Source organism: Vipera ursinii (genome assembly GCF_947247035.1).
Source record: "Vipera ursinii genome assembly, chromosome: 3".
Taxonomy (NCBI): domain Eukaryota; kingdom Metazoa; phylum Chordata; class Lepidosauria; order Squamata; family Viperidae; genus Vipera; species Vipera ursinii.
This window is the reverse complement of record NC_139516.1, coordinates 159448307-159470296: the sequence shown is the minus strand read 5'-3', so window position 1 is coordinate 159470296 and position 21990 is coordinate 159448307. Positions and strand designations below refer to the sequence as shown.

Genomic DNA, 21990 nt, shown 5'->3' with positions numbered 1-21990 from the left:
CGGCGACGCCGAGCGGCTTCGCCCAAGGAACGCAGAGAACTCGCCTCGCTTCTCGAGCGAGCAGGGAAAGACGCGCGGGCTAAGCCGCCGCCGCCGCCGCCGCTGCTGCGCGCTCGACCGGGGAACAGCCCATTGGGCGAGGAGGGGTGGGGATCGCACGGCAGGAGCAGCGCCCCTCGCCGCTTACCTGGCTCTCGCGGCCTCTCGGCGTGCTCTGATTGGACGGAAGGGAAACCCCACCCCCGACTCCCGTGCCGGGGAGTCTGCTCAAGCAAAGGGGCTTGCCTAAGCCTGCAAGTTCTATAGCGGAGCTGGGGGGGCACATGGTCGAGAATCAGCGGCAAGGACTTCGCCGTGGCATCCTCTCCATTTGATTAACGGTTCCTCGCCGGCGGCAGCGGCGGCGACCGAGTGGCCAGAGGCAAGCCCAAAGAAAGCGACCCGGTAAGAGTGCCTCCTTGAACAACTGCGATTGTTCACAACGCAACGCCGCTTCCCTAGTCTCAGGGCAAAGGCAGGTGCCAGGCTGCAGGGAGACTCCCGAGCCGGCGCCCTGCCTTCCGAAGTTTCCTTTCCCTCGCGTGGGGTTTTCCAGTTCTCCGTAGCAAAGATCCCGCCGATGCCAAAAGCTTTTCCGGAGAGAAAGTGAGATGTTAGCATACAGTGACCTCAAAAAGCCTTCGTTGGTAGCAGATCGGTCCTCTTCCCTTCCCTCGCCCGGATCTGTCATGCAGCAAGGAGATAGCTGGGCGCAATCGGAAAGTCCTGCTCTTAAACGACCCCTAAAAGAAAGATAGATAGAGAGAGAGAGAGAGAGAGAGGGAGGGGGAGAGGGAGAGAGAGAGAGAGAGAGAGAGAGAGAGAGAGAGAGAGAGAGAGAGAGAGAGAGAGAGAGAGAGAGAGAGAGAGAGAGAGAGAGAGAGAGAGAGAGAGAGAGAGAGAGAGAGAGAGAGAGAGAGAGAGAGAGAGAGAGAGAGAGAGAGAGAGAGAGAGAGAGAGAGAGAGAGATCCGGCGGGCGCGATAAATCACGTAGGCAGCTGGGACGAAGTCAGTCGCCCCTTGTAAAAAGAAGCGACCCACCAATCCGCTAGCAAAATGCACACTAAAGAAGCGGATAGCCCTTTCGTCCGCTCTCAGTTTTGCGGGCAAACTCAGGTGCCGCCAGTTTTGTGCTAGTCCTGATATTTGGCGCTGTTGCCGTCGGCTGAAAAGCTAGCTAGTGATGCGGGAAAATCGCCGCCGCTGACTCTCTTGTTTTGGATGCTTCCCAGTTCTGCAAGCGAGACGCGGGCATGTTTTAAAATTAGCATTCACTCTTTGTAAGGTTGACTTTGCGGGGTTGAGGGTTTCCTGCTGACCTGCTTCATGTGCATATTTGTGTAGATGCCCTAGATAGAAAGAGCTAGCTTTTTGCCTTGTTGGACTTAATGTTCAGATGTCAAGTTAGATCAATAAAGTAAAAAAACAAAACAAAAACCAATTATTCGCATATTGCTTTTGTGATTCCGTTGAGTTCTAATTACCTTAAAAACAAAAACATACAATTATATATAAAAAAGGTTGTGGCTAGTGGCGCTTTTTTGATCGTGCAGATTGAGATCATTGATACTTCATTTTTTTTGGGGGGGGTCATTGAGAATCCTTGTTTGGTAATATCTAGAGTCAGAACAGACTTGAAGTGGCTTGTTTGACATTATGGTTTCTTAAAAGTGTTATTGGTGTATCTCTATCCCTCCCCCACAAAGGGATGATTTTAACCTTTTGTTAGACAAAAATCAAGGAGTACCTTGCCAGAAACCCAATATTGTCAATCACTGGCATCTCCTGTGCCAGGCAATGATAGAAAAGAAAAGAAGTCTATTGTAGATTGATGAGTTTTTTCCCCCTGGTGACCAATTTTTGTGAAAGTTGTTTTGAAGTTAACCCTAAAGATATCTCTTCCTCAAATACCTTTTAGCAAAAAGGTGAATGTATATTTGTAATTTGTGGGGCAAGCTCCACTTGTTTTGAGAAACTGAAATGCTGAGTATGATGTTATGCTCAATAATACATTATAAAAACAACAATGAAAAATTAGCAAGAAAGAAACATTATTTTGTCAGTATGTTAACCAACATCAAGGTCATAGAGTTTAGCAATGACACTGGATCTCATTCAAAGTACATAACTCCCTATTATGTTTACCTTTGAAATCTGTGGTTAAAAATAGGTTCAGGCTTCTGTAAAAATTTAGCTTCTAAGGCATCCTAAGGGCTGGGTTCATCTGTAAGTGGTTATCCTGTTTTGTTTAAAAATAATGACAAAGAATCAGCTAATCAACAAAGAGGACTGAAAGAGTGTTTGATGGGAGAGGGGAGATTCAATAAAACAATGTTCTGCTGATTTAGATCTACTACTAAAGACATCACTGCTGGCATATTAGACCAGTAAGCAGAACATAGCAATATATAATCTACTACCCAAATCAATAAGACTCTTCAAATGTAAATGTCAAAAGTTTATGGCTTTTTTAAGAACTGCATCTGGAAGTATTGAGTTGATTAATCTGAAAGAGAAAACTTCCCCCATTCATAAGTTTTGCGTCTGTGCGAAATTGCTGAAGTCTTATCAAAAGACAAGTTTATCTAAGCAAAGTAGAATAATATAATCAATTAATATCTTGGTAGGTTGGAAGGATGGTATTAACATTACTTTCACAACTTTCCTTCCACTTGTTTATGATTACAATGCTTCTCTAACATGTAAAAGTGTATTGTAGAACTTTTGTGGAATTGTAATTCAGCCTTACCCCAATTGTTGTTGTGCCTTTATCATTTGTGTATTGTGCCTCAGAGCATCATCCTAGATGCACGTGCTTAATATTTAGAAAAGCCAGCTTTTCAAAGCTTTTGTTTGCTACTCATATGGAAACCTATTTGATTCATTCTAAATCATTGTGCTTTCCCCAAACTATCTTTGTTTGTTCTTGTTTTAGTTCTCAAAGCCCTCTAAATGCAGTTGGCTGTTATAAGTTGCTTCTTACCAACTTCTAAGGAATCTGAAATCGGATCTGAATAGCTAGGAGTTAGGTATATAGGCTAATCTGGAAGAAACTGAGACTTGAATTTGCATCTCATTGGCTATTTCATTGCCAAATATTTCAGTGGCACCTTTAGGAAGCTATCCTTACTGACTTTAATTGATTAGGCACCATTTGTTCCTGAATATTTTCATGCCAGCTCCATTGTCCTCCTTTTTCAGGAGAGTAAGGCATCAGCTAAAACCTTGATTGGAGAGGGAGCACAGTAGAAGACAGATGAGGCTTACCTCAGCCTTTACCACAGCTGTACATGCAGCTATAACCAGCAGTGCATGAGTGCCTCCTTTGGGAATATAATGACTCTGCAGGGAACTGCCACAAAGCCATTCTTTGAAATTATGGATAAAGGCAGAATGACTGCTAGAATCTGAATGCCTATAGATCAGTGTAATAGGTTGTTTCTTTCCCCCCAATTAGCATATGGACATCAGGGTCATCCTTGTATCTTCAGTTCAAATGATGGAACATGTACTACGGAAGGACTGAGAGTTGGTGTTTCTGATCACCAGGGCAAGCAAGGGAAGCTGCCATCTCAAAGACAAAGCATTAAAAGAGATGCAGTGGAATCCTTCTCTACATATTTGAAATGGCCAATGCATATTTGGAATAAATTGGAAAAGTTTAGAAGGTGGTTTGTCTTTCATTAATATGAAAGGCTTCTTCTGACTTTGGTTAACAAATGGTGTGGATTTTCTAGCTTTGTTTCTCAAACCAAAGCACACTTTCACCAAAGCAATTCAAATGGTTACAACTCAGCACTATTTCTTGAGCCTCCTGTAATGAATTGTAGTTGCTTTTCTGTTTTCTTATTTGTAGAAAGCTGTGCTGTTCACAAAAGTGTGCCTATTGCTTTTGTGTAAACTTGCAGCCTTTGAAGAAACCTTCAGTTAGCAAGGCAACATGGTAGGACAATTTGCATTCATTTAGATTTCACAAAATATGTAATATGTGTTACTGTGTGCCATTCATTTTAAATAACAGGAGCAACTTTGGTATTTAGTATACTTATCTAGAAGAAGAAGTTGAATGACCTTATGTAGCTTGAGTTTCAAAGAACTGTCCTTCTTGATGGAGTTTTTCCATACTTTCCCCCAATAATCTGTACTCTGAATCAGCACTTGCAATATAAATTAATTGTCAGTTAATTATATAATGCATACTGTAATTATCTGGATTTTTTCTTCTCTTAAAAAGCAACTGTTCACAGGAAAAAAATACAGCATTGATTGTAAATTTAAAAAAGAGGGAAAGAAAAATCCCAAGACCAGAGTAGTACTTTTTAAAAACCCACAGGAAGGACCAAAAGTTGTGACAATTTTCTTAGGGGAATTCTGAAACAAAATGATAAATTGTAAATCTATAATTACATCTGATCTTTTATTATGGGACAAATTTGCTGCTTTGGCAGTATTGAGATGCCATGGATATTAATCAACATTGGAAATTTTGCAACACAGTGGGAGTTGCTTCAGATAAATTGCTCAGAGTAGTGTGAAAATGAAGGACTTACTTTTGGTGACCTTCATAGATATGATTTTCAAGAAAGCATTGTCTGTGATTCCTGTAAAGGGTATTTCGAGGGATAGTAAGTATCAGGGTCAACAATCGGTCAAAACTGAATTATTTGGGGTATTAAGAAAAAAAAATCTGAGGCAATTCATGGAGGATTTTAAAAAGCTACACTTGTATTTGCAAATGAGGATTGAGATAGCTCCACTGTAGAATCTATGCTGGGAAAACTCTTGTCTTACCTTGTAAAAACAGTTGTCCTAAGATACTTTCTTACAATTGTAGTGCTTTGGGAAATAGTTATGAGAAAAAGAGACAAAGAGATACGGTATATTGATCAAGCAGAGGCCAATGCAATAGGAAAGGTAGATAGCTTTAATACAAAAGACTAGATGATTTTAAAAAGAATATAGCGGTGTTAAAAACACTGCATTTAAAAACAGTAAGAGTAGGAAGAGATTCTCCTGTAATTACACATGCTGTTTATGCCATGGAAAGAGTTTCATTCAATGATTCAAGGCCTCAAAGTCACATTGCATTCTAATTAAGACGCTACTGAGAATAAAAAGGTAAACTCTTGTTTGAGTTCATCTCAGCTCTTGGGGACTACATGGACACATTTCTGTGTCAGGAATATGGATCAGGGTTGTTTTATTTCAGGTTTCTAGTGTAATCTAAGTCCTAGGATTTTCTGATACCCATTCAGCTAACCCGGTATGATTTAACTTTAACTTAGCTTTTTTGAGATCAGTTAACTTTGGCTATATACTGTTGTCTGTCTGGGTAATACTGATGATCATTATAATCAAATGTAATAATTAGCATTTTTAAAAGATTAATAAAATCTTAGCTATATGTGACAGCATACATTTTGCTGATTAAGTGCTATTGAGTTGGTTTCGACTCTTAGTGGCAAAATAGTTACACCTTCTTTATGATTGTTCATGAAGCAATTAACCCTATTAGTCATTCATTCTTACATAAAAATCAGTCTAAAAGTAAGTCTCTTTTTCAGCAGAACATGTGATGTACGGAACTAGAGGATTTTTTTTTACTTATGCACTGTTTGTTCTTTGGCTACAATTAGATTTTTAGCATATGTATTGTGACTGCAAAATGTTTTCCTCAAGTGTTTTGCCCAAGCATTTATTGTACATTCTAAAGACATTCAAGGTTGAGGCAAGTACATTTTAAAACAAAAAAACTTGAAGTTGCTTTCTCCTTCGCTTAGTACTGTATTCCTTGAAGCAGAGATGACACAAATGACACCAAAATCATAGGAGAAAGGTACAATCATTTTATTGCTTTTGGTAGCATTAGTATCTGTTGCTCAAGGTGACAGACATAAGGCTAAATGTATGCCTTGGCAGTTAAAAGGCCTCGAAAGCCATGATGATATTTAACGACTTTGTACAGTAAATGATCCTGAAAGAATGGCTATTCTGACATACGCTCGCATAGCCTAGTAATGTGTATGTGTGTTTACTGTTCTAAGACATTTATATGAAACACAGTCAAGCATGTTTAATAAACAACTGGCTCTTCCTCAAGAATACAAGAGCATTACAGAGACTGCTTTCTCATATTTCAACAAACTGAATGCATTGCAATGTTAAACAAACTGGAAAGGCAACTACATAAAAGTAAAGAATTTCTGCAGATAAAATAACAACCATTAAGGCCGAAGCAAGTAAACTATCCAATTGGAAAAATGTGTTGCCACTTAACTGAACAAAAATAATTAGAATGACAAAACTCTGTGATTTCCAACTCTTCAGCAATGGGTAAATAATGAATTCCTGAAAAGGATGTAGGGATTCTATAGGCTAGACATGTCAAATACAAGGCCTGCGGGCCAAATCCAGCCCACCATGTGATTAGATTTGCCCCCCAGAGCTGCCCTAGAAATGGCAAAGGACCGGTCCACGGTGCCTCAGCCCGGCCCAGGCTGACTGGGTGCTGATCTACAATGCGGTCAGCCTTAGATCTGCCACGCTGCCCTGGAACCAGCGAGGGACCGCTCCCGTCCTGCTCTCTGGGTGCACATACAGGAGGCGACAAATGCGTGGGGCCTGGGAGACTGCGTTCTGAGCACTTCCCTTCCACCCAGGATGTCACCCTCTCTGGCTCCAGGGCAGCGCCGGGGATCAAAGGCTAACCGCATTCCATATCAAGTTGTAGATCAGCACTAGTGCCTCCACACCCTGCTCGCCTGCCTGGCCTCGCAGCCCGCAAGGCTTCCCTTTCACTGGGACCTCCTTGCCCCCGAGTGCGAAAGCCACGGCTGCCAGCAGCATGGCCGTTGCCAATCTCTCCCCTTCTGCTCACCCTTTCCTGAGCATGGAGGAGACAGAATGGGACTCGTGCACGTGTAAGTGTGTGTATGTGGGGGTCTCACCTCTTGCAGCCCCATAATGTGATATTGGGGAGGAAAAGAACAGGAGAGGTAAGAGAAGCTGTGATGGGAGCTTCTTGCAATCTTCCAAGGGGCTTGGGGCGGGAGCTGAGGGGGGCAGGGCATGATGTGGCGGCACATTGAGGAAAAGAAACAAGTACTCAAAAAAATAGCTTTCATTACTTTGCAGCTTGCCATCGCAGAAGGTCTCTGTTGAGGGTGCAGAGAAACACACCCCATGCGTGCGTGCGCTTGCACACAGACACAAACATGTGTGCAGGTCTGGGAGAAGTGAACTGAATGATGCAGATTCAATGACAGTGGGGAGGGGAAGTCTTTGCCCACCGCTGCCTGCCTCTTGCCACGTCTACCTGGAGCCTTTGGCAGCTTAAAAAAATCAAGGAAGGAAGGAAGGAAGGAAGGAAGGAAGGAAGGAAGGAAGGAAGGAAGGAGTCAGGAAGGGAGGGAAAGAGGAAGAAAGGAGAGGCAACCTGGTTGGAGATGCTCCAGTTCAAAGGAGAAAGCAATTTTGTCTTCTGTTTTGTCACAGACAGAACTTTGTTGTCAATTCAAGTTAACATTGTTATTCTTGAATTGTGAGCTCTTAAAAAAGTATCCCCTCCTTGTATGTTGCAAGCAGCCATTTCCAGTGGCGAAAAGAGAACAAAGCAGAGAGGGGAAAATATTTTCCTTTTCAGTCTGAATTTGACCAAGGCGGGGTCCCTACAGGAGAGCCCTTTTAAGGATTATGTATTAATAGAAAAGCAACTAACCTACCTCTGTTCATAAAAGCTAAAGCTGTTGCACATAAAAAAACAGAGGAGTTTTGATCAACTACCACAGCCACCATTTTGATAGTTTTGCTCTATTGTTGTCTGTGGATGACCCCACTAAATTCAAGCATGAGATAAACTGAGCCTGGTTTGTTCTCAGGCTTTTAAGTTACCACGGACTACTAGCAAAAGTGGCATTTGATCACAAGGCAAGGAGGCATCGAGAAATTTTTTTCCCTTTTGCATTTTAGGATCCAAGAAGGAACAGGAGAGGAGAAAAGGAAAGAGGAAAGACAAAGAAAAAAGAAGAAAAGAGGGGAAGAGAGCAAGGAAGGAAAAAAGAAGGAAAGAGGGGAAGGAAAAAGAAAGGAGAATAAAGAGGGAAGGAAAAAGAAGAAAAAGGAAGGAAGGAAGGAAGGAAGGAAGGAAGGAAGGAAGGAAGGAAGGAAGGAAGGAAGGGGATTATAATGAGAGAGATGGAGGATCTGAGGGAAGTCCTGCCTTAGCACTTGGCCACTAGCAGCCCTGCTGCCCTTTGGCCATCCCCTTGGCCCCTCCTGATCTCTCCTGGTGATCTCCCATCATATGGCTGAGGATGCTTTAGTTACAAAGCCAGGTTTCCTCACATGGAGAGGGAGTGGGCCTCCCTCTGACCCACACACTTTCCCCTCCTGCACACACCATTAGGAACATGGCCAAGGAGAGCAAGAACAGCAGCAGCAGCTTCGAGGAGGAGGTAAGCTCAGCAGGGCACCCCCTTGGGAAAGCAGGGCTGGGAAGGCAGGGCTGGGCTGTGGGGTCCTGGTGCCCTGGAGCTCAAGGACCAGGTTGGGCACTTGCCCTCCACTGCCTAGGGCTCTGGGTAGCCTGCACCACCATCCGGGGGCCCTCTGCGCAGCCTGAGAGGGACAGCGAGGCTCCTCTGGTGAACAAGAGTTTGGCACTTGCCCTTGTCTCACCTGCCTACACTGGAGACAGTGGATCCCCCCCCCCAGTCTCACCGGGACCATACAGGTGCCTCCTGACATGTGCAACATTGAGCTGGCCACGTCCATCCTAGCCATGCCCACCCGGCCCCCCGAGGTCATCCACAACCCTGATGTGGCCTCAGTGAAATCGAGTTTGACACCCCTGCTGTAGGCCAATCTTACCCACTTGTTTAGATTTTATTCAGAATCCTAGATAGATAAAAAGACCTGAATGTCTGACATTGGGTATGCCCAGATTTTTCTCTTTTTTCTTTTGCTAGAATTATTTTGGGCCACCATTCCTTTGGTTTGTAGAATAGTAATTTTTTTTCCAGCATCACATTCTCCTGAGGGAACTTTTAATTTTCTGTTATTAAGAAAGCTGTTTGTCACATCAAGACAAATATATTTATTGGTAGAAATACAGGAAGCCTACCTGAGGCATTATTGTAGCTGACCATGGTCTACACATTAGTGTAGTACTGCATATATACCCACTTTGCCAGTGTATAATCCTCTTACATTTTCAAAATATATGGAAGCCAACAACTATAGCTTGTTGGAGCTTGTGGGGTTAATTTCTCCTTGGTTAATTTCCATCCATTGTTTCTTGTCCTCCCTGCAGGTGGTTTGGTAAATAGTTTGGTCCCCTTTTCCTTCTGGCAGCCCTTCATTTATTAGAAGACTTCTATCTTGTCACTCCTAGTCCTTCTTTTCACTATATTAGGTATATATAGTTTCTGCAATTGTTCTTCATATGTTTTAGCTTCTAGGCCCCTATTCGTTTTTGTTGCTCTTCTCTGAACACTTTCCAGAGTCTCAACAACTTTTTTGTATAAATAAGAAGAATTCTATGTCTGGAAAATGTAGAAAGCTGTAGATTATCTTTATGATTTAAGCAGAACTGGAATAATGCTTTGTTAAGAAGTTAAGGCAAAATATTGCTGGAAACTATATTTCATGGAGAGGAAAAATGTAATAATCCTTCCCTCCTCCACCCCCCATATGATTCTCAGAGACTACCTGGACAAGACCCTCCAGTTTTCCTAGCAAGACTCTTCAGAAATTCTTTGCCATTGTTTCCTTTCTAGGTCTGAGAGAAAATAACTGGCTCAAGGTCACCCAATAGGCTTTGTGTCTAGGGCAGAACTAGAACTCAGAGTTTGTAGCTATTTTGTAGCTAGATGCTTTAATCACATTAACAACACTAGTTCTCTGCTAATTTCTTCAGCAGCCCCCAATTCCTGATACAGCACAATTTTACAGTGGCATTGCAAAAATACCACTCAAGGTTCAAGGTTGACTCAGCCTTCCATCCTTCCAAGGTAGGTAAAATGAGGACCCAGATTGTTGGGGGCAATTAAGCTGACTTTGTAATAATGCCGCTTGGGGTGTGTGTGAAAGCCCTAATAAGCAGGCATATACATAGAATGAAGGCTACTGCTAAGCTTGTAAGCCTCCCTAAGTCTTCGGAGAAGGGCGGGATATAAATGGAATTTTTTTTAAAAAAGTTTCTTCTCAATTTATGGCTGAGATTGTACATTAAAGCTCCATTCCAACATGGCAATTTTCATGCTCTTCTTCAAGTTTAGAAGGAAAAGTAGCAGCAATTTTGTGTCACAATAATCAAGGTTATTATGGCAGCCCTGGAATATAAATGTTTTTTCAGAGCAAGGCATTTCAGAGTGGTTGGGGGGAAAAAAGACCCTAACACATTGCAAATGTTTTACTGACATTTCTTATGAAAATTGAGTTGGTATTTTTATCCCCGTTAAATAACAATCTGCTGCCTCTCTGAAATAAGATGACAGTTTATCAATATCAGATGGTTTCAATAACCAAGTTGGATTTGTGTGACTTTAGTGACAGCTGAGAGAACAACAAAGGTTAACGAAGCTTAATTGTGGTTTAGCTGAATGCACTAGGGTGTGGGAAGTCAGCTCCCCAGAGAAGGAAATATTAAAAGGGCAGGAAAATACATTTCCTAAAAAGAAGTTAAAAGAGACAGAAAAAGCATGCCCAGGTTTTCTTAATAGCCCCAAGTCTCCCTCCCCCAAGTGGAAACTAACTCTATAGAAATGCAGATGTAAACCATTCAGGAAGGTTGAAGCTAAGAAGACTTCAGACTTGTAAAATCTACATACCCCTGCCCCAGGGAGGTGGGCTGGGACAGACAACCAGCAAGAATCCTAGAGTGGCACACCTAGGCTCAGGACAGAATATGTGACAAAGGAATTACAAAGCTTGAAACAGGAAATAACTCCAGACAATAGAGTCCAGGGGGTATAAAAACCCACTACCCACATGTGCTCAGCCCTTCTTTTCCTGTTGGATCCATCTTTCTGTCTGCCTTTCCTCTGCAATAAACTACAACCTTCTTCCCAAAGCAGTTGCCATGTTTATTCCCCGCTTGAAGGAACCATGATGGAGACTTTTCTTCCTACAAGGGTTTGCAATCAGGGAGTAAACAATGAGAAACCATGATTCAAAGAAGATTGGAATGCATGATTTATGTTAAATCTGGTTGTTAAGATTTATGAATGACAAAGAAACCCTAGTTCAGGGTCTTCAAACATGGTCCTTTTATGACTTGTGGACTTCAACTCCCAGAATTCCTCAGCCAGCATGAGGAATAAGTAATAATGATGGAATGAACGAAGAATTCATCCCAAAGACTAGTTTTCAACCAATTTTTGTTGACAGAGTCTCATTTTAGCTACATTTGAGCCAAACCAAGCATCCAGTGGACAAGTGTGTTAGTCACATAGCAAGGGTAACACAACAAAGTTCATAAAATGATCATATTGTTTCTGCTGCATTCAAGTCTTTACAGAATTCAAGCTGTATTCCATATAACAAGAGGACTGGTCCCTTTGCTCTAAAAAGCTTGGCAGGAGTTGCAGCAAAATTGTTTCTGTTATGTCTGGCAAAGCATTTAAAACCGACTGGACAAAAATTGAAAGGCTACCAGTTTGATATCTCCACACAGTAGAAAATTGAAAGCAGATTCCTTGGTATTTAAAAATCTTGGTCTGTTCTGCCTGCATGTCACTTCATTGGGTTTCCACCTATGATGCAGTTTGCACCAGGTTTAATGAGCTATTAAACACTTTTCTTTTGGAATAATTGATGCTTAATTCTTTCACAAGAGAATGTTGCAAGCAATCGCAGAATTTAGCAAAGATCAGTGTGGATTAATGAAAGTATTACATCATCGTCTGCATTTAGTAAGATAGAAATAAGACTGTGGTCTAACATTTGGGTGTGAAACTCATTGTGGGACAGATTTTTTTTAAAGACTCAGTTTAAAGGTTAAGTAGAAATAGTACAAGAATATGCTGTATCTTTGTAATCACCTTCATATAGGAATTAAAGCAAATTTGCCTGCTCTATCAGTACCTCTTCACTGTAAATACATGTTCTTGTGTATGTAATCAACTTTGGTAACCATGGATATGTAGGGGAAATTATAGATTCCTCTAGAGCACGGCTGGCTCAGGAATTCTGGGAATTAAAGTCCACAAGTCATAAAAGGGACATAGTTCCCCACCCCCCCCCCACCCCGCTCTAAAACCTCACTGTAATGATCAAGTTAAAGCTACCTTTCATTCAGAAAGGGCAGCATAAAGAGTTCGTAGGAGTGGAAATATTTTTGTACCAAATGATGCAATGTGATGCATTGATCAAGTGTTGATGGTTTGATTCCAAACAAATTCCTTCTCTTGCATTAATATGTTTCATAAAACTTATGTCCAGCATATCGTTCAGTAGTCTTGGTTAGTAGACGATGATAACTGGGTTGAGGCTTGTCACCTTTAAAAATGGGAACTAGTATTGATTAGTCCAATACTTGCAAAGAATGGTTAATATGGATAAATAAGAACAGGGGAGGAGGAATCCATATGAGTTCTTCTAAAATAAAATCCCCACTACTGTAATCATTTTACCTCTTTTCAATTGTGTTCTGATTTTAGAGACTTCCAAGATAGTTACAAGAGTCCAGTTGGAGAACAGTTATAAGTAGAGGACCCACCTGACAAGAAACAGTACCCAATACATTGTAAAAGTGTCTTATCGTTGGTTTAGATAAAGTTGATATGAGGTAATATGCTTTAGATCAAATCACATGCCTGTGGTCTGCTCTGATTTCAAAAGGCTTCATTTGATCTCAAGAGTCAACAAATGCTATCAAAATAAGTGATGGAAACTAAAATAAAAATATGGATTCACATTTTTCTGATGGCTGAGAAGCCATGGTGGCGCAATGGTTAGAGTGCACTATTGCAGACTGACTGTCCACTGACAGGAGTTTGATCCAGACTGGCTCAAGGCTGACTCATCCTTTCCTCCTTCTGAGGACCCAGATTATGTGGGGGGGGTGTAATATGCTGACTCCGTAAACTGCTTAGAGAGTATTGTAAAGCACTATGAAGCTAAGCTTAAGAGCTATTGCTATTGCTAATCAGTACAATGTGGATTAATAGTTGGCTGTAGTGACTGTATTACAACAAAATCTTGACCCATGATTTAGCCACTGTCCTATTTTAGACATTTGGAGGATGATATTCTTTTTCCACCCGGGAGAGAAAGACCAGTGTTTTAAAGAGAGTGCTTTTAAATTGCTGCCACCTAGTTAACATTGGCTTTTTCTGGTTTATTCCAGAAGCCCCCTAACTAGAGACCTTTTGGGGCAAAGAAGTACCTCAGAAGGGATTACTGTAAAAGACATTAAATGGATTCTTTAATCAGAAATGCTTTTATTTGCCTTATGGTTTTGCCCTCTGGATACCTTTCTGAAAGTATTACACAGAAGCCGCAAAGCTGAAAGAAGTGAGCCAGAGGTTGTTAGCATAAGTGTGCTTTTAAGGCAGATGACAGTTATTAAATACATGAGGTAAATTCATTTACCGTCTAGGATGTTTCCTAGCTTAGCGGTTCACTCATATGGAAGTTGGCAGAAGTGAATTCTTACTTTATTGCGGCTTCCTAGAATACATTCCTCTTTCCTCATAGAGCATGTGACCTGGTATGCATTTTAATTTCCTTCTTGTTTCCATGTTAATCGGTTGAGAATTTTTTAAAAAATTGTCTTGACTGCTCGATATTTTGCTTTGAAAAAAATGGAGAAAACCTGTCTTAACCCTAAAACCCCAGGAATAAAATATGCTTGTAGTACAAGCCAGATTTTAACATTCAAAGCCCTCTATTTTCTGTGCTTATTTTCTCAGGAAATGATGAAAAACAGATTCAAGGCTATTGTATCTATGCTGCAAAAATGCAAACAACCACTAAATCTCCAAACAGAGATGTTACAAGTCCCTAGGGTTTTATTTCCACCACAGATAATAGATGTCACAACTTCCTTATCTGCAGAGAAATGAATACCCCCTTTAACTAATCTAGTACACCGTTAAGTCATTAGATCATTTTTAGATTTCTCCTTTATTGTAATCATGTTGTGTAGCATAATTAGTATAACTTTTGCACTGTAAATCAAAGGTTACTATTCGGGAGTTGGAGGTAAAATGTTCTTTCTCAAATGCTGGAGAAATGGGAAAATGGTGAGAATGAACTTATAAAAAATGTAGTGGGCAAGGAAGCTTGAAAATAGGTAATAACAAGCATATTTCTGTTGGGTTTTGAACCAGCAATTGTTGACTTATAAACAATAATTGCAAACACTGACTTTACTGGAGTTATATTAAGAGACAGCAGGGGTGGTGGTGTCAGAAAGCCCTTTAAAAGAAATGCAATAGTAAGAAAATGTGTGTTTTTTTTTAAAAAAAGCTTTTTTATGCTTGTGTGTATAGCACATAGATGTTATTTTTTTTACTTTGTATATAATAGTGAGAATGTGTGTGCATGCACATGTGCACAGGCACATGTATAATGTATCCGAATTAGTGTAGTAAAATTGTTAAGGTGTTGAACTAGGAACAGGGAGACACACAGCAGCCTGCTGGATGATTGTGGGTTAGTTGTTGCCTTTCAGCCTCAAACTGATTACTAAAAAAAAAAAGTCTACCAACTCCCACTGGACCAGCATGGGAGAAGGATAATGATGATGATGATGATGATGATGATGATGATGATGATGATAATAATAATAATAATAATAATAATAATAATAATAATAATAATAATGATGATGATGATGATGTTGGAAGGTACCTTGGAGGTCATCTAGTCCAACCCCCTGCTCAGGAAACCCTATACCATTTCAGGAAACCCTATACCATTTCAGACAAATGGCTGTCCAGTCTCTTCTTAAAAACTTCCAGTGTTGGAACATTCACAGGTTCTGGAGGCAGGTTGTTCCGCTGATTAATAGTTCTGACTGTCAGAAAATTTCTCTTTAGTTCTAGGTTGCTTCTCTCTTTGGTTAGTTTTCATCATTGCTTCTTGTCCTGGCTTCAGGTGCTTTGGAGGATAGTTTGAATCCCTCTTCTTTGTGGCATATTGGAACACTGCTATCATGTCATCCCTCGTCCTTCTCTTCATTAGACTAGCCATTCCCAATTCCAGCAACCATTCCTTATATGTTTTAACCTCCAGTCCCCTGATCATCTTTGTTGCTCTTCTCTGTACTCTTTCTAGAGCAGGGGTGTCAAACTCAATTTCATTGAGGGCCGCATCAGCATTGCGGTTGCCCTCAGGGGGCCAGGTGGGTATGGCCTTGGTGGGCATGGCCTGCTGGGTGGGCGTGGCTAGAGTGCGTATGGCCTACTGGGTGGGCATGGCCAGCTCTACATCGTTCTCATCAAGGGTGCCTATGGGGGCCTGGGCAGGAGTGGGACAGATCTGAGGGTCTCTGGCAGGAAGAGGGTCTCTGGGCCAGGGCCAAGGCAGTGGGGGCCGTTCCCTCACTGTTTCCAGGATGGCTTCGCGGGCCGCATGAAACCACTTTGCGGGCCGGATCCGGTCCCCGGGCCTTGTGTTTGACATGTCTGTTCTAGAGTCTCAACATCTTTTTTACATCTTGGTGACCAAAACTGGATGCAGTATTTCAGGTGTGGCCTTACCAAGGCATTGTAAAGTGGCATTAGTACTTCAAGTGATCTTGATTCTATCCCTCTGTTAATGCAGCCTAGCACTGTGTTGGCTTTTTTGGTAGCTGCAGCAGACTGCTGGCTCATATTTAAGTGATTGTCTACTAGGACTTCAAGATCCCTCTCGCAGTTGCTACTATTGAGCAAGGTACCACCTATACTATATCTGTGCATTTGGTTTTTCTTGCTTAAATGTAGAACCTTTTTCACCATTGAATTTCATTTTGTTAGATAGCGCCCAATGTTCAAGTTTGTCCAGATCCTTCTGTATCTTAAGCCTATCTTCTGGAGTGTTGGCTATTCCTGCCAGCTTGCTGTCGTCTGCAAATTTGATGAGTTTCCCATCTATGCCCTCATCCAAATCATTGATGAAGATGTTGAAGAACACTGGGCCCAGAACAGAGCCCTGGAGCACTCCACTACACACTTCCCTCCATGTAGATGCAGTTCCATCGAGGTCCACAGTCAGCCAGCTACAAATCCATCCGGTGGTGATGCTATCTAACTCCCATTTTTGTATCTTAACACGTAGTAGGTTGTGGTCTACTTTATCAAATGCCTTACTGAAGTCCAAGTAAATTATATCCACAGCATTCCTCTGGTCCACTAATTTTGTCACCTGGTCAAAGAATGCAATAAGATTTGTCTGGCATGAGCTGTTTTTGATAAACCCATGTTGGCTTTTGGTAATGATTTTGTTTGCCTCTAGGTGTTCGCTGATTCATTGCTTGATCATCTTTTCCAAGATCTTCCCTTGTATTAACATCATCTAGTTTCCTGAATCTATTTTTTTTTCTTTTTTGAAGATGGGAACTACATCAGGTCTTTTCCAGTCCTCTGGTAGTTTACTAGTGGTCCAGGATCTTTGAAAGATATAGTTCAGTGGTTCTCAGATCACATCTGCCAATTTCTTGAGAACCTTGGGGTGTAATCCATCTGGTCCTGGTGATTTGAGCTCATCTAGGGTGGACAGGTGCTCACTTACCATTTTCTTTCCTATCTTAACATGTTTCTAATCTGTTTTTTATGGTACTGTTTTTGATAGGTTGGCCTGTTTTTTCCCTTTGCAAAAAACAAGTTGAGTAGTTCTGCTATTCTCCCTGTTGTTTGTCACCTTCTTGCCACTTTCTCCCACTAATGGACCAATTATTTCCTTAACTTTTTTTCTTGTATTTTACATGTTGAAAGAAGCTTTTTTTGTAATTTTTGATTTTTGTTGCAAGCCTTAGTTCATTTTCAGCCTTAGCTTTCCTCACTCCATCTTTGCAGGCTTGGGCTATTTGCTGATATGGAGTAAAAATCAAATCAAATCAGTCAATCAATAATAAAGGCACTTGGATGTAATCCCAAAACTTCTGGAGCACCACTTGAATCACCATTAGTCATTTGCAAAAGGCATCTTTACTTGGAACAGCTGACATCCTGCAGCAATACCTTTAATATCATCAAACAACATCTGTCTATACCACAACCTTTGAAGGACTTGACTGGTGGAAAAAATGCCAAATCCAGTCTAAACATCTGGCTGACTGTTTACAGAACCATAATAATAATAGTAGCCTCAGATGCAGTCCTAAAACATCTGACCATCATTTGAACACCATCAGCATTGGCAAAGTTACTGTCAGTCAATTGCAAAAAGCAGCTATACTTGACACAGCTTATGTCCAGTGACATCAATTTTAATAACATTAAAGAACAATATCTGCCTGTATTAGGACATTTGGAATGTCTTAATTGGTAGATAAAAATGCCAAGTCCAATCTGAATATCTTAAATCATCAATTGTAATAATAAAAACAATGGAGAAGATCAAGCCTTGAGAGCAAATCCATACAAAGCCAGAATTGAGAAGACACCAATGCTTCCTCTACAAAGAAGCTGGAGAAACATTGGACCATTGCTTTGCTGCTGAAAAAATAAAAAGAAAAAGAAATCATGGACTGACTATAAACTATGGCATGACAAAGTAGTAACAGTGATGCATTGGCATATACGGAAGAAATACCATATGCCTGCAAGTAAGACTTGATGGGACACAAAATAGACAGATTAATAGAAAATGAAGTTAAAGCTAAAGCACTCTGGAGCTTTAGAATTTAAAAAGACGAACACCTCCCACGTAACACCAAAGTTTAACAATTGTTGATAAGAAAGACTAGCGGACATAGCTATACCTGGAATCTGCATACTAGAAGACAAAGAACTGGAGAAAATCACAAAATGCAAAGACCTGCAAATAGAAACAGAACGATTGTGGCAAAAGAAAGCAAAGATAGTACCAATAGTAATAGATGCCTTGCAAGCAATCCCAAAACAACCGGAACACCACTTAAACACCATGACATAATCCCTCTCATATTTGGCTGAATGTTCTAGATGACAAACAGTTGAGCCATTCAGTAAAAAAAAATAATGCAAATATATGCCCACTTTCATTTTTAACCGATTGAATCCCTAGTTTGAATAGGTCCAACTGAATATTGTTATATGGTACAGGAGATTTGAAGGAAAGGAAGATGCTTCAAGTTAAGGATGAAATCCATAAATAGAATCCTTATTTCATAAAATAAACTGTTTGGGGGCAGTTATTCTGAAGTGTTCACATCTTGGTTACTATTTCTATCGCAGGCCTGAACAAATAGTTAATTTTAAGAGTGTGCAGTTTTACAGCATGACTTTCAAAAGTTTCTTTTCAAAAGTGGTTGCCAAAGTGGGAATGAGTCTGGAAGGCCCTTGTTTACTAGAAGATTGCTCTAAAAGATACAGTGTAGCCTCTCTCCACCCCAAACTTTTCTACTAGCCTAGCTAACCTTTTCCATCTTCTCCAGACCTTATTTTCTTTATTCTTTTTTGTTTTTAAGGAAAACACTGTCTTACAATCATGCTAAGAATGCCTCAGAGATAGAGGCATCTTTATAAATAACTATGCTAACAAAAGTGGATGCTTTATTAGGTACTGACATTCACTTTTATTTTTTCTTTGATTCCTAATTAAAACACACACACACACAGAGAGAGAGAGAGAGAGAGAGAGAGAGAGAGAGAGAGAGAAAGAGAGAATACATTTCTCAAGAGAAGTATCTTCAGAGTGTTGTGTCAAGACATACCATGTTGCCTAGCTGTGACATATTGCAAAGTATATCATAAATATTATACAGAAGAAGCATGCATTATTAACTTCTTGTCATTAAAACTAATGGCATTGTTCCGAGAAGCAGCATGCAGTTCATTATATTTTGCATCATATTTTCATCCAGTGATTCTTAGCATTGTATTATTTGCTTCCTCCTTTACTCTCATCTTATTCTGTCAAAAATTCTGTGAATTAGGTTAGGCTGTGAACATGTGACGGCTTCAGTCTTGCCCTGCGTACATTGTGTCTTCCTATGAAATTTTAAGGTCTTATGAGTGAATATAATTTTCTAGTCTTTATGAGCTTTTAATATCAACCAATTTCTGGAAATTAATAGGTCACCTGATGATAATTGGGTTAACTCTTATTATTGCTCCAAACAGATCAGATTGTAGCAATGTTTTTTTTTAAATTATGTTAACAGGACTAGCAACCTGATTCTAAATATTTGCATGATTATATCTGTCTTCACACTGCTTAGTTTTCTTCACCTATATTTGGTTTATATTGTGTCTTTCTGTCCAGTTAATTATGATTAGACTATTATTAAGATACCTAGTGTAAAAGGCATCAAAGAAAGCTTTGAAATGAATGATTAGACAATAATTTATTAATTTATTTTTATATTAATTATTTAATTAACTTCTCTTGGTCCAGCAATTATATCTCATCAATACTGTGGCTTTTTGATTTTTTTCTTAAAATGATTCTTTTAATGAAATATTTGTTTTTAATTGGGATGCATTCGTATTTGATAATGTATTTATTATGTAATATTGGTTTCTATTACAGTATTTGTCTTATTTTATTGCTGTATGAATTTTTAAATTCATTTTATGGTGAAAGGTGGAATATAAATTAGTAAATTAAGCTAAATTAAATAAATACTTTTCCCCCCCAGTGCCTTTCATTTGATAAGTATGCTACAGCCTGGGGACTTATAGATGTTAAACTGCTTCTACTTTATCACACTTAATGTCTGCATATTTTCAGGCTGTTGTTTGTAACTATTAAGACATGAGTAATGCTTATTTTTGAAATTGAAGTATCACATGTTAAACTGAGACCTAGAAAATAATGCATATATTTCCATATTGTATTTCAACCTTGATTTGCTGTACCATGTCAGAGTCCAGGAATCAGTACCTATTTCAGGAATCCTTGAGCTAAAATTTCTAAATAGCCTTCATTCTCCAACTTACTAAGCTCTAATGTGGCTTTTGAAAATGATAAAACTATCCACCAGCAAACTGGTATCTGATACGCACCACTGAGACAGCTTAAGGCCAATGTATAGGCTTTTAAATATAAAACATACTGATATATTTGCTGGTAGAATTAAAAACCTGCCACGAACCCAGAAGCATAAATTCTTGATTTATTCCTGTTCAGTTTTATTTGGAAGAGTCTGAAGCAATGGGTGAACGTAATTGGTCTCTTTCACTTCCTCAGTAACTTCTGGTTAATTTGATTGCTATGATGAAAGGAAGGAATCAAGTGAGGGAGATTTGGAAATTCAAATGAGCTCAATGCATCTCTTAATCAGTTGGTTGGTGGGTTGAGACCTCAGACATGTCTTCTCATACCCATAGTACTTAGATGTAAATTCACCACTGAAATGTATTAATGCAATTGAAGGAGCAGCACTCAGCAGGTTGAAATATTACCTCTCGCCCATATCTGAAATGACAAGTTGAGAGAACTTCATCATTCACCTATGAAAGTTAAAAGAAATGTCATTTTCAGGAAATATATCTGAAAACAGTTATTGTCTTTATTTTTCCCTTTTCTTTCATAGGTATTTCTCATGCTGTATCTTTTGTGAAGAATGTTCAGTAGTGGAGAGTGATTTTTTTTTTTTAATCGAACATCAAACACCAGTCGTTACCTCTGGAATCTCACTGGATGTCTCACTAAGCCAAGCGGAACTTTGCCCGTTCTATTCTCCAGTTTTCTCTCGTTCGTTTGTTTTGTTTTTGCTACTTTATTTTTTTCCTTGCACAGGGAGAAGAAGAAAAATGAAATTAGGCAAAGTAGAGCTCTGCCATTTTTTGCAGATACTTGCTCTTTTCCTCTGTCTTTCTGGGATGAGCCAAGCAGAACTGCCAAGATCGGGATCAAAGCCCTACTTCCAACCTGGGAAATCCCGAACCAAACGCAGTTGGGTATGGAATCAGTTCTTTGTACTGGAGGAATACATGGGAAGCGATCCTCTTTATGTAGGAAAGGTAGGAGAATTTATTTCATAGTATACAAATTCTTGCCTAATGTGATTTTGAATTGTGCTAGTAAAGCACCATCTTCAATCTACTGTCATCTTTCTGTGTGTGGACTATAACTCCCAAATGCCTACTCAGAAGACAAGATAGATAAAGCTACATGAGACTGATAATGCAAGGATTACAGTGTTAAGCAATGTTTACTTGCAGACATCTCTAAGAATTTTTACTTCAAAAAGTTGCTGGTAATATGACTTTTATGTCCCCAAATGTTTACCCATTACTAGGGTACTTATGTTCCTATATGGTCTCAGAGTTGCGCTGCCTTGGAGAATTATAGCACTGCAGCTTGGGACTACAACCATAATCTCTGGGGGCCATGGATTCTCCCTGCAGTTTCAACACATATGTGGAAATGGATGCATGTACATAGTCAAGCAGGGTAATGGAACCACAGTATGAAAATGTCCGCATTTGTTTGATTGCTCAGGCATGGAGCCTTAATGTTCCTTAATCTATTTCCTTTTGTCCTTGGTACTGATAACAGCAAAAGCTATGCGTTTCAATAGTTTTCGCTGTTATTGTAGATTTCCAAATAAATGAGCAAGCAAAGTACAGCCTCATAAAATAAAATCTGGAACCTAAACAAGCTGAATAATAAATGGGTTTCTAATCATGTGACATTATTGCTTCAACCCATTAACTAATTTACAGCATCAGCAGAAATCTATAATAAGGAAACTAAAACAGTTCAATATATCCACCCAAGATTAGATCCAGTTCCAATTCTAAATGGAGAAAGGATATTGCAAGGGAGGAGGCAGAATCCAAAATCTGTGTGTGAGGAAAGACGCATTAAAG

General features: G+C 40.0%; 1 protein-coding gene across 1 annotated transcript in view; it reads left to right on the top strand.

Moving 5' to 3' along the window:
- Window positions 1-289: 289 nt before the first annotated feature.
- LOC310638522 (cadherin-7) overlaps window positions 290-21990 on the top strand; it is a gene marked incomplete at its 3' end in the record, with an annotated part of 123717 nt that continues 102016 nt past the window's right edge. Inside the window, exons 1-2 of the mRNA XM_083359672.1 lie at window positions 290-444; window positions 20709-21138. Of these exons, the coding sequence (XP_083215798.1) occupies window positions 20929-21138 (210 nt within the window). The 5' untranslated portion in view covers window positions 290-444; window positions 20709-20928. The remainder of the gene's footprint in view (window positions 445-20708; window positions 21139-21990) is intronic.